Genomic DNA, 14858 nt, shown 5'->3' on the forward strand with positions numbered 1-14858 from the left:
TAATGACATAGAATAGACGTAGTTTTGGTAACTTCCTTTCTGATATGTATTTTAGGTTCTAGAAGAAGTTTTGGCATGAGTTTTTGTTGTGGTGCTAAGTTTAAAAAAAACAATGGTAATTACATCCCTTTCACAAGGCTAATTATTGCCCCCCAGATATGTAAAGAAGTATTCATTTTGTGTGCATGATAGATTGCTAAGTGCACTGATTAAAAGTGTCAGCAGAAGAAGCTTAGGTAGTAGAAATGAAAATGCCACAAATGTCTGTTGCTGTTTTCTGGGTTACATAGTAATCAGGGAAATGAAGACTAAACAAATATTTATAATTGTTACTCAGCAAAGGGTCTGCCTTACTTTCTTGCTTAGCTTGTAACTCTACAAAGCTTATGAGATACTTTATGAATATTCATCCTCTTTTTTTTTTTCCTTCTGTTGAAAATTTTCTTTGTAGTTTATAGAAAACAATTTGTGTTTGAGAGAGTCTGGTTATTGAATGTGGGAGTCAAAGGTGCCTGTATATTCCTGCCACTCCACTACATTCTGTGTGTGATATACTCAGGCCTTAGAGGTGAACTGAATTTCTGTCTGATCCTAATGATTTGTCATGAAGTAACTTGATGGGTACAAACGGAGTTTCAAGTTAGCTGTATATGGATGCTGTGGGAAACCTGAGGTGGGTTTGACCTAGATGGTGCACACCCAATAACTTAAAAGATTTTTGTGCTGAAATGTTATTGCAGACCACTAATGGATTCAGGTGATTGTCCGGAAAATAACCAACCAGCCAACCAACCAAATGATACAACAAAAAACCCCACCCGAAAGGTGATTTACATTTGTATAAGTTTGTGGATTGTGGAGTGAATTTCCAGTTCATTCTAACCACATGATGCATCACTGTTGGCTCTCTAAATTATGTGGCAGTCATCTGTCAAGCTCAAGGAGTTGCAGCACAGTGTGATTTCCTCTGGGTGCATCAACACTCTCCCTTAGCTGGCATACACCTCTCATGCAGAGACACAATCAGGGAAGGCTTAAGGACAAAATATTTGACTTTCTGGAATATCTGGCCTTGAAAAGATAATTAATCTTATCTCTAAAAGCTATGAGAAAATTCCTTTAGTTGCAGTGAATGGGTCACTCAAATTATAATACAAATTCAATATAACCTGGATTTCACAAATTGTGATATGCAATGAAAGTAAAAGCCTCTTTTAGGACTTAAATGAGGTTCTTATGACTGAAAACTTAGATGGTATATTATTCGTGTTGCAACTTTGGAACTGCATTTAAACATTTTGTCATTGTTCTTTAAGTTATGTATTTGAGCAAAACTTGTTTCTCTCTATTGTTTCGGATGTAATATTTGTTATGTTTTTCAAGGAACTCTTTATTTTGAAGGAACACAAGGCCTAATTATGCAAGCATCTACAGGTGGGCAGATGCACATGGGGCTGAGCAACACCCTTTACAACACCTGGTGGGTCTGTGGTCACACCTCCCTATTAAATGTGTTAATGTTTGAGTGGAGTGAGGGCATGGTAACTGATCAGAATAAAAGGTGAAATGAAGACTGGTATCTACTAGGGCTCTTAGCTGGTGCACCATTTGTCCTCAGGGCTCATCCTATTAAAATATTCCCTAAAAGAAATAAATTAGTAAGAGTTTCTCTGTTACTTCTATTTTGAAATATTTTGGCGTGTCTGAAGGGGTGCAGCAAAAAGAGAAAGTGTAGATCTGAGATTCAGATGTCACTGCCTGAAGATAGATAGTACAGAAGCATGAGTCGTTTAGGCAGAGATTTTTTGAATTACCATAGTTGACAGACTTGGAAGCAATGACTTGATTGTTGTAGCAGAAAGTGGACAATCCTACTCTCCAAGTAGTCAGAAACACTGGAAATACAAATATCTTTTTTTAGCCATGATCTCAGGAAGCCTGTGCCAGCTGTTTCCAGAAGGCTCTCAATATATTCTGGCAATACAGTGCAGATTCCTATGCGCTTCTAAGGTCCTACAGCTGTGAAAATGTGCAAATCAGGAGCAGGAAGGCATACCAACAATCATTGTACTTGAGCAGAATCCTGATAAGACTCAGAACTCAATTTTTGAGCAAAGTTCTGTAGTTGCTGCCTTGTTTGATGTTGAAAAGTGTAGAGGAAGAACTGGTAAGTAGAAAATGGTTACTGCGGTATGTGACTAAAACATTATTCAGTATATACCTTAGTAGAATTCTCTGGTTTTTAAAGCAGAAAAGTTTTAGTGTTTTTTTTCTCTATCATTTAAAAATTCTGGATATGTCCATTTGTATTTCACATCAGAGTATATGCTTTGCATGATTGAAATTACTTGCATTTAAGAAAGGCACATGAATTTTACTTGAATGTGATATGCAGATATGGTATTGATACCATAATTATAAAATAGATATGATTTTAAGTGCTTGCACATGTGAGATTCTATAAATAGCCTATAGTTAATTTGTTTAAGAACTAACTAGACCAGATTTTCCTCAACTTGTTTTTCTCACTCACATTGCCCCTTTCATCTCTGTCTCCTCAACAGAAATCCCCAGCAGGGATATTTTCAGTACATCACACTTCCCTTGCACAGAGACTACTGCTTTTCCAGGAGGGTTGGGCAGAAAGCTGTGCCATTCCTCTGCTCTTTGTACTTACTCATCTTGGGCATTGTTAGTCAAGAACACTGGATGACCATAACAATTGTTTCCACCCAGCTATCTGATCTCCTGGTTCTTCTCTCTCTTCCAGGGTCTTTCCTCCCGCCAAGATCTTTGCCACCTTCTCACCAGGTCCCTTTTTTTTTTTTTTTTTTTTTTGTACTCCTTTTCTTTCCACAAAGCCTCAGATTTCCCAATTTAAGCACAGTGTGTTCACCATTCTAATTTGTGGTTCTGTCTTATCTGTTTAAAAATTGGAATACCTGGGACAAGCCACTTTTATAACAGATGTTAGAAAGATTTAAAATCAGACTGTACTTGCAACTCACATGCAGTCCTCCTACAAACATGCACTTAATTATCTGCCACCTGTTACTGTTCTCAGTTTAAGATGGAAGAGATTTTGTTTATAACAAGTGCTGATATTCCTAAAATATCCGCAGTTGGATATCATGCAGACTGACCCAGTCTCAGGATGTTTTCTGCACCTCTGTTCTTCCCTAGAACAGGGTATAGAGTGGGGTCAGTAGAAAGGAGAAGTCTTTCCAAAGTACCTTTGAGCCTCACCCTAAAGGTATAGCAGTGTTTTAAAGGTAGTTGATGATATCAGACTTTCAAAAACTGCATATGAAAGATTAGGAACATTTCTGTCCTCATTATAGGACTGCAGAAATTAAATCCCATCAATACTGTCAGTGACAATGTGTTGTGTTACTGTCTTACCTTGATGCTCTTGAAGCACTTTAGGGAAGAAATACAAACGTTCATATACCTCTGCTCTGGAAAGTACAGTGCAGATCTTAAATTATCAAACTATAATTTCAATTTTTCTCTTTTGCTGTGTTAAGCCAGAGCTAAGGAAACAAGGAAATTTTTTTTCATATTTTGCAAAGATAATCAAAATGCCTGAAACTCATTTTTTCTACTTTCTTATAAATACAAAATATGCTTCTAATTAAAAGGTTGGGATGTCTCTTTTCAAATTATGTGGAAAATAGAACATTTAATGAAACTGTTTGCATTTCAATGGTTTTCATTGACTTAGATTTAGATACCTTCATTAATCTCAGACAGTCTTTATATGGCACAGCCATCCTTTGTGACTTCTATAACTGCACACGTTTTTGTGTTTTACAATGTGCATTTATGAAGAGCCTTTATAGATACCTTAGTGGATTCAAAAGATCTCTTATCTATATATATAGATCTGATATATCTTCTATATAAAGAAATATACAGAAGAGCCCACTGACATCAAGTGAGTGTATAATTTCTTTGCCAGTATTTTGGCAGTCAGTATTTAATTGGAAATCTCCTATTTATTCATAATTTTGTTGTTGTTTGTTTAGTTGTTTTAACCACTGTACTATGAAACATCCTGAATTCTAAATTTCAATAAAGGAAATGGAGGAATGTCTTATAGGAAAAGCTCATACAAGTAGTTTGTGTTAAAGAGAATTTAGGAGAACTGGCCACATCCCCAGTGACAGCTGAAACAAACCCAGCCAAATGATTTGAGGCATAAAGCTGTGCTAGTTGCAGCTTGTCTACAGATTTAGTCATTAATAAATTGTAGATAAACGGTAGTAACTGCTACTTCTGAATTTTTTTATATATCAATCATTAGAGGAGGAGCTTTTTGAGTAAATAAGCATTAGAAAATGAGTTAAAGTTAATTTATGTTAAAAATGATCCAGAATTTGTCTGCTATGCCTGTGCTGGTGTTTACACTGACAGACTGATGTTTAATTTACATTGTGTTCCAGCTTTATTGATATGATTAAAAATCTTTTTTTTTTTTTACATGGAATTTCTACTTAATAAATTAATTGCTAAATCAGTATAGTACAGAAATATGATTCTGATATTTCTTTCTCTCTATTAATGCTAAATACAAAACAGATTATATATTTTATTGTTTTGCATCATAACTTGCCATTTGATTATTGAAGTTAAATTAATATGGCCATGAGTAATTTCTATGAACATTATGGTGGTTCACATCTGTTTGTGTGGGACAATAAAGCAACTACCATTACTAAAAAAATTCCTGAATGGAAAATAAAATCCAAAATGAATCCCAAGTTTGCTGACTGCAATTTTTTTTTCCTCTTCATTGCCACCATTAAACAGATTCTCAGGTCCACAGGATCATCAAGATTGAAAAAGGCCTTCATAGTCCATAAACGTAGCACCACTATTATCTCCCCTAAACTATATCCACAAATGCAATTTGTGTTGGTCCATAATGAAGGCAAACCTCTGCTGGGTTTATTTTGGTGTGAGGGATTTTGTTTTGTTTTGAATTACGGATTTTTTTGCATGGTAATGCCACATGTCAGAAAGGCTCAAGCAGGCAAGAAGCATAATCAGGGAAACTTGTAGTGTTGGTAGTATCTGGGTTTGTTACCTGATATCCTCTGAAGCTTTTTTTAAAGCTGTATTTTCATTAAAAAGTACTTGTTGCAGAAGTACAATGATAGCAAATATATGAAGGCTTGATGATGTGAATGAAGCTGAAGCAGCTGGCATCAAGTAGCACATTGTTTTCATTGGACTCTATTCTCTTTTCCTCAATATTGGGCACAGTCTGACTCTAATGTTACCCTGAAGTTTCTTTTCAACCTTAAAATTCCTAGAAGAAAATGGCTTTTCATCAAAAGTGTTAATAAGGGTCTCTTTCCCATACTTACGGTTTTTAATTAATGGAAGGGGTTTTTTGGCCTTCATCAGATATTAATGGGTATGAAAACATTCAAGTGAAATTGGCTGTTGCAGCTCCTACCTGTATGATGTGAGTTCATGAAGAAGTGCATGTGGCAATAAATGAAGGAGTTTGACACTACTGGATGGATTTTGGAGGAAAAAAATTCAGAATCTTCAGACCAAAATAGTCTAAAATATTAGTGTTTCTACTGCTGAGGAATTACATAGTTTTTCTAACTGTTCAGGAGCTGTTTCCTTAAGTCCTGCTGTGTTTTTATTGTACAGCAGGTAGCATTGTGATTTTTTTAAATTTTACAGAATGAAGCCTGAAGTCTTCAGACTCAGAAAATTTACATATGATAACTTTCTTCTATCATGTATTCTTCTTGATAAAGAACTTTTTTTAACACCCTAAAGTGCAAATCAGCCTCTACAAATCCATACTGTTTATGTTCTATTGTGGTTGTTAACAGTTCTGATCATACTAATGATTTCAGTAGATTCTTCACTTGTCTGTATTACTCACTCCAAAATCCCAGCCCATGCTTTTTCTTTCTCTTGATGGACTCTGTTTCTTTGTCCTCTATTTAAAAGATAGATGCTAAGGCTTTCTCTTAATTCAGCATTTTTCAACACAATTTGGCGTTACACTGCCAGTAGATTTCCCAGTAACAATGAGAATAAAGCTGAAAAAAAACCTGTCGTTTGTAGTGAAGCCTTTTTCTAGGTTGCAGCTATAGATAGAGTTTAATAAAGCAAGCTCTACTGTGAGAACATCACCTTGGACTGTACAAGTGAAACCGTCTGTACTCTGTGACTTTCTGGAAATTCCTCTGGAACTGATTGCTGGTTCCAGATCTAACCTTGCATTTAGTGTGATTTTTTAATAAACAAAGCAACTGCTAAAGTTTCAGTGGTCACTTTCTGGCTCTTTCAGGAGGCAGTAGAGACTATACCATATAGAATATATACTTTGATATACTCTATTAGAATATGCCTACCTTGGCACTCTAAAATAATGACAATTGTTTTACAGCTTTTTTACACTAGATCTACCCTCTTTGAAGGTCATTATGAGGAGCTCTCTCAGGCCAAGATACTATTATTATGATAGGTCAAGATATTAATAATATTTGGAGATTAGAATAAACTAAATTTACCAATAAAATGAAAAAAACAACCCTTTTTTTTTTTTTTTTTCTGTTTTACCTCACTTAATGCAGTAGTCAAATGCCAGTGTTAATGCCTACAGAAACTAGCAGTACACCATTTGGAAGATGGATAATTTCTTGTCTCTTTCAGTCTATACTTCTCATCTTTGGGCTGATGCAGAAAGGGAAATTTGACACATCAAGAAACAAGTGTCAGGAAGCTGTTTATTTATGAAACTTCAGATATGGAAAAGAGAAGAGCTTTCCACGCTCTGGTTCTTCTCAAAATAATTTCAAGGTTTTAGCATATTTTGTACCAGCCATGAGAAGGAACATTTTTGGCACCTCAAATATCGTTCTGCAGTAATTGTAGGGGAAATGTTGAGAAAACTATGTTTTGTTTTATTGTATTTTAACAATGACTTATGGGTAAAGAATAATGGAAGAGCAATGGTTTCTCAAACAATACCTTATTTCTTGCTTAATCAAAAAGAAATTTTGCATTTGTGGAACATCAAAGAGGATGTATTGCTGCTGTGTTCTACTGTGCTGCAGTATTATCTGTTTAACAGCTCAGGCTGTGTGACTATAAGCATCCATGTATATATATAATTATTAGTATGAAAATAAATGGGTTTTTTTCAATTTTCAAGGAGTATGATTTTGGTTCTGGTAGTTACCCTAAATATTGTGTTTTGTTGGTGGTTTGTAAGATCTTGGATACCCATTTTTTTCACCCTGGTAAAATCCTCAGTTAATGGGTATAGGAATACTGGAAACTGTAAATATTTGCCTGCCTAAAGAAATATCTTAAACCTGAAAACTTGTTTAGTGACTCATTTGTGCTACATAAATGGTTAGTGATGAAATGCCATATGAAATGTGTGAACAAGTTATGTGCTTTTCCCCTAGCTTTGCTTTTATCTTCCTTTGTGTTTTCACACTATATGAATTTCATATTTCAATTTCTTACTACATAGTATGTCAGATATGTCCTAAATTTTCTATAGCTCATTAAATTATATTAATATCAATATATATCAGTATTTTGCATATTTTAAAAATTAGGAATTATAATAAATAACACATTATTTATAGTATGGTGATTTACTTCTAGTATACTTGGGGACAAATGTAATGCTTGGGTTTTCAGATTTCTTCAGTTTTTATTATGCCTTGAAGATCTCTTTGCCAGAGCTACCCCTTGTTAAATCTTAGAACCTTTGAAGATTCTTTTTTCTCTTCTTTTATCTTCTTGAATTGGAAATAAGAAGAGAGAACATACCTTTGTTAACTCTTACATGAGTAGATGCGAATTATGGATGTTAGATTTATGGAAAATCTAGTCTAAATAAATCTGTTTAAAGTGAAGGTATAGAATATCTGTTGGCAAGGGATTTCCAGATCAGGATACCAGAAAGCTGACATAAGGACATTGGGCATGACTGGTTTCTCTGTGATAGTAGCAAATGGCCTGGATAGCTTTTGGAGGCCTCTTCTTTCTCATTTTACATCATACGATACAAATTAAAATCTTCCCATCTTAAATATCATATACTGTTATTTATATAGAACTTCTAGACAAACCTACTGTTCCATTCTGGGTTAAAACAAGCAAACAAAAGAATAAAGGGGGAGAAGGGAAAATTCAGCACATATTACTCCTATGCTTGCCCCATGCCATCTAGCAAAACACTACAACTCAGTGTCATCAGAGAGCTAGGACTGGAAATATCCCATATACTCTGCCAGCTTGCTGGGTCACGATGTTGTGTTTTTTTAATTTTATGAAAAGAAGGAAAATGTTAACGTAAAATCTTCTTGTTGCAGTTTAAGTCCTAGAAACTACAGCTGCGTAGGGCATATAATGACCTATAGAACTACTTTGAGCAGTAAGCTGGTAAATCCTTTGGGAAAAGCAGGAAATTAAAGGGAAAAAGTATTCAAATCTTCAGTTTCATAAAATAGTGTTGTAAAGACTAATATGAAATCAGTTTTACGAGGCAGGGACAAGGTTGGTGCAACTAGAAATCCATACAAACTGAAATCTGAGCTAATTGCTCAGTTGTAAACACTGAAATATCTTTAGGCCATTATCTTTAAAATCGACGTCTGCCCTACTGATCTCACATGGTTACTGAGAAATTTAGTATTCTACTTCTGTAGTGAAGAACATGTGTAGTTAATTGCCCGAAAGCAAATAGTAGTTTAACCAGGCCAGAAGAAGCCTTTACTTAACATCAATAAACCCTCTAGCATTTCCTTGCCATGTTTGTCAAGAATATAAAATCAGATTCTCTCAAACCTTTTGCTGTTTTTTAGAAGCATCAGATCTTTTGAGGTCAGAGCAGGATATTCTGTAAAGCAACCCAGTGTCCCTGAGAGCTTTCTTCTTGGCTGGGGAGTCAGTCCCACTTTTAACTTCACCTCAGGGCTTTGACATTTGACATTCAAATGAGGCAAAATAGCTCAATAATCAATGAGGCAAACAAATCTTTTCAAGAACTAAAATTCTCGTTAACTTCTTTATTTGTAGGAGAAAAAAACCTCACCCTAAACTTATGGAAGTAAACATCCATATTCCTTTCTTAATTATTTGTACAAGATTTTGTGTTTTCTTTAAAAGTCTTGTTTCAGATTTATGAGCCAATGTTGCATCTTACACTTAATTGAACTCTGTGAAGATCTGCCTTTGCAGTCATTGAGAACACAGAAATTTGGTTGAAGAAATCAAGGGAAATCTTATAAGAAGCTGTGTTGTACTCAAGCCAATACACAGAGATAATACAAATCCAAAGAGAGTATATGATGGAATTTTGCAAAAACTTTAGTATCTGACCACTGGTGGAAGAAAAAATATTGGTCAGCTAAGCAAGCTCATGCTTTAGTCTTGAATGTGCCAAATGCTGTCATGAAGAAAGGAGACAACCCTTAGCAGTTTTTCACGTTAAACTAAGGAAGAAAAAAAAATTTATACCGTCCACAGAAGAAAGCTACTGTTATATTTAATACTTTCCTTTATGAACAATGCCTATCTCTTTCATGTGTTCAAAACAAAATATAAGAGTATCATTTTCAGATGTCAAGTAGGTCCCAGAAGTTTATATTCTTTGCAAAATTCCAAGACAGTTGCATTTCTGAAAGATGCTGGCAGAGAAGACTCAGTATTTAACCAAGTATCAAGCTTTTTCAGTATTTAAACATTTTGAGACAGGAACCATAATTGTAGCCTATTCTCTCTGAACTTCATCTCTATTTCCTTCTGATACTGAAGTTCACTTTTCTTCTTTCACTTTTCTCTTTTGCTGTCTTATTATCAGAACACATGCATGCAAAAGAAAAAATAAATAATCCAAACTTCTTTGCATATATTTCTCAATGTTATTAACTTGATGAAAAAAACAAGGGCTTAAGGGAGGTTTTGTACCAGATTTATGCCATCAAATTCAGTTTGTTACAAAGTATGTTGAGTAATTTTTGTCCCTGAGGAGAATAATGAACTTATGATTCAATTCTGACTGAATCATTGCACAATGTATCAACAGTATATTTCTAGCTCTTTAGAAGTAGTTGAAAAGAAGAAACTCCAATATTTTTATTTGAAAAATTTATTCAAATCTATTTTTTTTTGTGTGTACAGTGGTGTTTTTTTCCCAGTTTGACTGGGTTCTTTGTCTTCTTAAGACAAATTATTGACAGCAGTTTTAACCTGTGTTTGCCTGGGAACAAAATTTCCTTGGCAGCTGGCCATTGTAACAGATTTTCTGGGTGACATGCATATTCTATACTGATCTTGCCAAGGCCTGGTGTTTCAGATAGCTTCCTTTTCAAGAGCAGGTGTTCATTTATTCCACATCATTCTGCAACCTTGGCAGATGAGATAAAATTCAGAACTAGCGCAAAAGAGCTCATTGATCCAGCTCCAATGAAATAAATCTTAACACTTGGAGCTTGAAGTAAAAAATCCAGAAAGAGGCAGAATAAGAAGTGGTGAAGTAGCTGGTTGGGTTTAGGAAAAAAATGGTGACTTATAACTGAACATATTACCATATAAATTGTCTGGATTCTTCACTTTTCAATGGAATAGGGCAATGGTTTATCTGGACAGGAGTATTAAAGTAATAGCAAAAATCTCTTTGTGTAAATAGTTGTATCTTCTTGCAATAGTTTTACTCTTAATTAAAATAAAATATCTTCTTGCAATAGTTTTATTCTTAATTAAAATAAGTCTCATTACCTCCCTTATTTTCTTCTACTTTTAATCTCTTGACTTTATCAGTGTTGTTTTCATTACAAATAATGTAAACAATCAAAATTCATCCTTAGTGCAAAACACATGCCTGGGATCTGATAGCAAAACTGTGCTTGAGAACTGAGTGTGTGCTAAATATTTGATTAATTTCATACTGTAGTAAACGCTGTTTTCATTTACTTTCATTGCCACTGCCTCTGTTCCCTTGCTTAGAAAATAGTAAATGCATTTTATCTTTAAATTATTCCTTCACTCTTGCATAGATAATCTCAATTAAACCAGCTACAGAAAACCTTTGTCTTATGCATTTCTTTATTCATCCTGTGGTCAATGTAAATGTTTGAAAGCTGTTTATCAGACTTATGACAGAAAAATTAAACAATTGTAGATTTTTAAGCCTGCTGAGAGAAAATTAGGTTACTATAAAAGCTATAGCGTTTGCATATAAAATAAAATTCAGTTACAGCCACCTAGCTGATCCACTCTGTGGACTGAAGACCTTTTGTGATGATTCAGAATCTTATCACAATGATGCAAGAATGAGCTATGTGTTTTCAGAGGACCTATTGTAAAATGATAGTGCATTTAAAGGGGGGAAGAAACAAGAAGCTAAAATATGCCTGTGCCTCCTGGGCACATTTCGGATCTTGCTTCTTGCATAAAAAAGCAGCTTAGTTATTCTTATCAGTGTACACTGGAGAGGATGTAAGCCAACAACTGAGTGGGTTTCTCATGTGGATAAGGGAACTTGTGTTGCTCTGAGCTGGCACAACTGCTCTGATGGAGATACCAGAACTTACTGTTGTACATATCTGTATGATTAAGAATTACAGAAATTTAGAAATACACAATTTACTGTCTCAAGTAAAAAAGTTCATCAAATAATGAAAAAATAGCTATAGTTCTGTGAGGAATAAATATTGACTTTCTAAAATAGATTTACATCTCTCTTTTGAATGTAACCCCTAGTCAAATCTTTGTGTCCTGCTGTGGTTTTGAACTGACATTCCAGTCTAGGAATGACAAACTTCATCCAAACTATATATTCCTGTGAAAATACTTTATTCCCATTGAACTCATCCCTTTGCAATGATCTTTAAAGCAAAATATTACTGATTAGCCCAACTCCTTTTAAGAAAAAAAAATCCATTATTTTTAGATTATCATTAAGATTTTAAGTTTTTCTTTAGTGATTTGAGACAGAAATGTATCTAGGTATCAGCACCATGCTAACATTGACTTCATGGTGACGTACATTTTCTTCTGCATTCTGAAATCCTTTCTCTTGATCTACAAAGCAGTGGAAAAAGACACTATGTCATTATGCATTTTGGGCAGACTTAATTTGACTTAGAATGCTGTAGGTTAATTTTGCATCATGAAATAGAAGAATTGCCAGAGCACTTTGATATCACAGCGTGGAGGTGTATATGGAGTGATGAAGGGGAGGGAATATTGAGAAAAAGACATAGTAAGTGCTCATAATATAAAAGAATGTATTTTGAAATAATAAAGGACAAAAGGATGTCTCTGGCCTCTCAACCTAACTGAATTTTGATAGCGGCCTTGGCACTAAAATTTTTCAAATTATGTGAAATTGTTTTTGAAATGTTCTAAAAATTTTTTGTTCTGTGCAAATAAAACTTATATGAATGCCTTAGTATTGGGAATATTGGTTCTGAGTCTTTCCTTCCATATTTTTGTCCTGTGTTCTGTCTTCTTGTTAAGATTTTTTCCTTCCTAAAAGGAAGTCTAAAGCAACACAAACAACATCATGAGGTCTTAAGCACAGGTTTTAATGAAAAAAACTGGCCAAAGAAGTTTCATAAAATTTAACTTACATTGTTGTGGTTCTGTCTATGGAATAATCCTCTCTTGTTAATGCAGTTGTGTTTTACTCCATCCCTAACTGCCTTCACAGCCCTTTCATTCTGTTGCACACTTCTTCAGGACATGCATAATCCATGGAAAACACTTCTGTCACTAGGGAAGATAACCATGGCTATTGTAGAAACTGGACACTGTAAATTTACTTATGAGGACTCTAGAGAGGAAAGAAGGGATCCCACGTGAAAAACAGCTGGGGCTGGGAGAAGGTGAAATGCATCGTACCTATACTCAGACAGCTGCCTATGATCTGTCAAAAAAGCAGTATTGCTCTCTTTCAGGCTCTGCAGGAAGGGGAAATATTGACATATAATCCTGAATTTGGTGATAAATACTTTTTCATAGCATAAATCATTATGACATGTATATATTTGCATTTTAATAGAGAAAATCATGGTGACCTATTGAGACTGTGTTTTTCTTTTTGGATCTTTTTAAAGATAATATTGTCTGAAACTATGGGTGTATAAAGTAGTAGAATAAAGCTTCCTGGAGATTTAAAAACTAGTCTTTTAGATTATATAGTTCTTAGAGACTTTTGATACTGTACATCTCCACCTTACCTACAGTTGTCACACAAATGCCTACAGCTAAAACACAGCATAATGAAAGACAAGAGTATAGATTTGGAAATGCAAACTGCACAACAGAAGTGGGTTCTAACATTTTAACTGATTTTCACAAGCAGTAAGTTCATATTTTGTTGCCAATGTCGATGTAAGTTTGTTTCTCATTTACTGAGACAAAGATGTATGGTTTTTGCTAGAAGATTCTTAAAGCTCTTATAAATTTCCTCTGTAAAGAACTCCCAGCACATTAACTTTCCCTGGTTGCTCTGAATATTTTGAACCTTTGGAAGATATTATTCTTTTGAAATAATTAATTTTGAAATTTTATTTTAAATATGAGAATTAATAATTGTTCTTCAATTTCAACAGTATTCTAGTCTCACTTGTTTTTTAATGCAAGGTGACTTTCTTTTTGTTCCGTTGTCAGTTTTTACTCATCCTATTTTCACAAACTTCTGTATTTGTCTTGTCTTTGCAATACTAGTGTACTAATGGCTGCAGAAATATTTGTCTCAGGAGGACCTGTAATGTGATGCTACTGACCTTTAAAAGGTCGACGGTTTTTTGGATAGTAGTCAAGTGGAGATTTTCTTTATCCCTCAGAAAAGACATTCCTAGAGGTCTTGAGAACAGAAACCAGAAATATCTATTAGTCAATTTTATGTGCGTATATGACCAGGAAAATAAAATTTTTGTATCTATTTCTAATGAGGAATTATAGTCCTTTTAGTCTTTGCAAAAATGTATGTTTCTAATGAGTAATTATAGTCCTCTTCTTTTCAAGAAAGTGTGTGAGTAGATTTTTTTATCAGAAAAAATAACTGGAACATAATCAGTGTTTCTTGAGGAGCATCTGGCATTGGAAACCAGTGCAATGGCCAGGAATATCTTTTCAGGCTGGGAAACTGTATGTGTGACAGTGTACCTTAACACTACACGAGAAATAAATGTTGCACCATACTCCCAGGTATTGTACTGGGTTTTTACTCTGATATAAATCTGCACATGGAGCACAACGTGAACAAACACTGTGGTGATACTTAACCATCCTAACTTTAGGTATGTGGGAGTGGGCATCATCTAGAAAATGAACTGTCTTCTTTTTTTAGCGCAATTTTGGAGCCCATTCAGCCAGTATAGCTCTTCAAAAGCTTGTTGGTAGGAGTCTTTCAAGCTGTAGTAAGGTTTAAAATAAAAAAGGCCAAAGGAGAGAAAAAAACCCTACAGAAAACCTTTCATCAGCAGAGCTGCAAATTGTTCCATGCTGCAATACCATCTGCTCTCCAAAAGAAAGGATTTTTACTAGAGTGCAGTATGTTTGGCTGAAGGTGTACCCTGCTGCGTGTTTTGCAGTTTTCCTTTGTTGTATTTGCCCCACCATATTAGATACTTTCTGAAGTCTTTGACTTCTTTATTAAATATTAGTTGAGTGGCTCTGAACTGTACACTGTCCATTTGAAGGCATGGCCAAGTTTTGGAAGGATTCTTATGTTCTTTATCAGCATCATCTAAAGCATTATATTGACCTTTTCATGTAGGTCCAGAGTGATTTTCCTCAAAAGGTACTATTTGGGAAAACAGAATAAAGTCTTTTAAGGTCATATAGATGAGCTC

General features: G+C 34.7%; 1 protein-coding gene across 1 annotated transcript in view; it reads left to right on the forward strand.

Annotated features, from left to right (window-relative positions):
- GPM6A (glycoprotein M6A) overlaps positions 1–14858 on the forward strand; it is a 112532-nt gene that overhangs the window by 43057 nt on the left and 54617 nt on the right. Inside the window, exons 3-4 of the mRNA XM_062493610.1 lie at positions 1773–1785; positions 8459–8475. Of these exons, the coding sequence (XP_062349594.1) occupies positions 1773–1785; positions 8459–8475 (30 nt within the window). The remainder of the gene's footprint in view (positions 1–1772; positions 1786–8458; positions 8476–14858) is intronic.

Source organism: Cinclus cinclus, chromosome 5, assembly GCF_963662255.1.
Source record: "Cinclus cinclus chromosome 5, bCinCin1.1, whole genome shotgun sequence".
NCBI classification, from domain to species: Eukaryota; Metazoa; Chordata; class Aves; order Passeriformes; family Cinclidae; genus Cinclus; species Cinclus cinclus.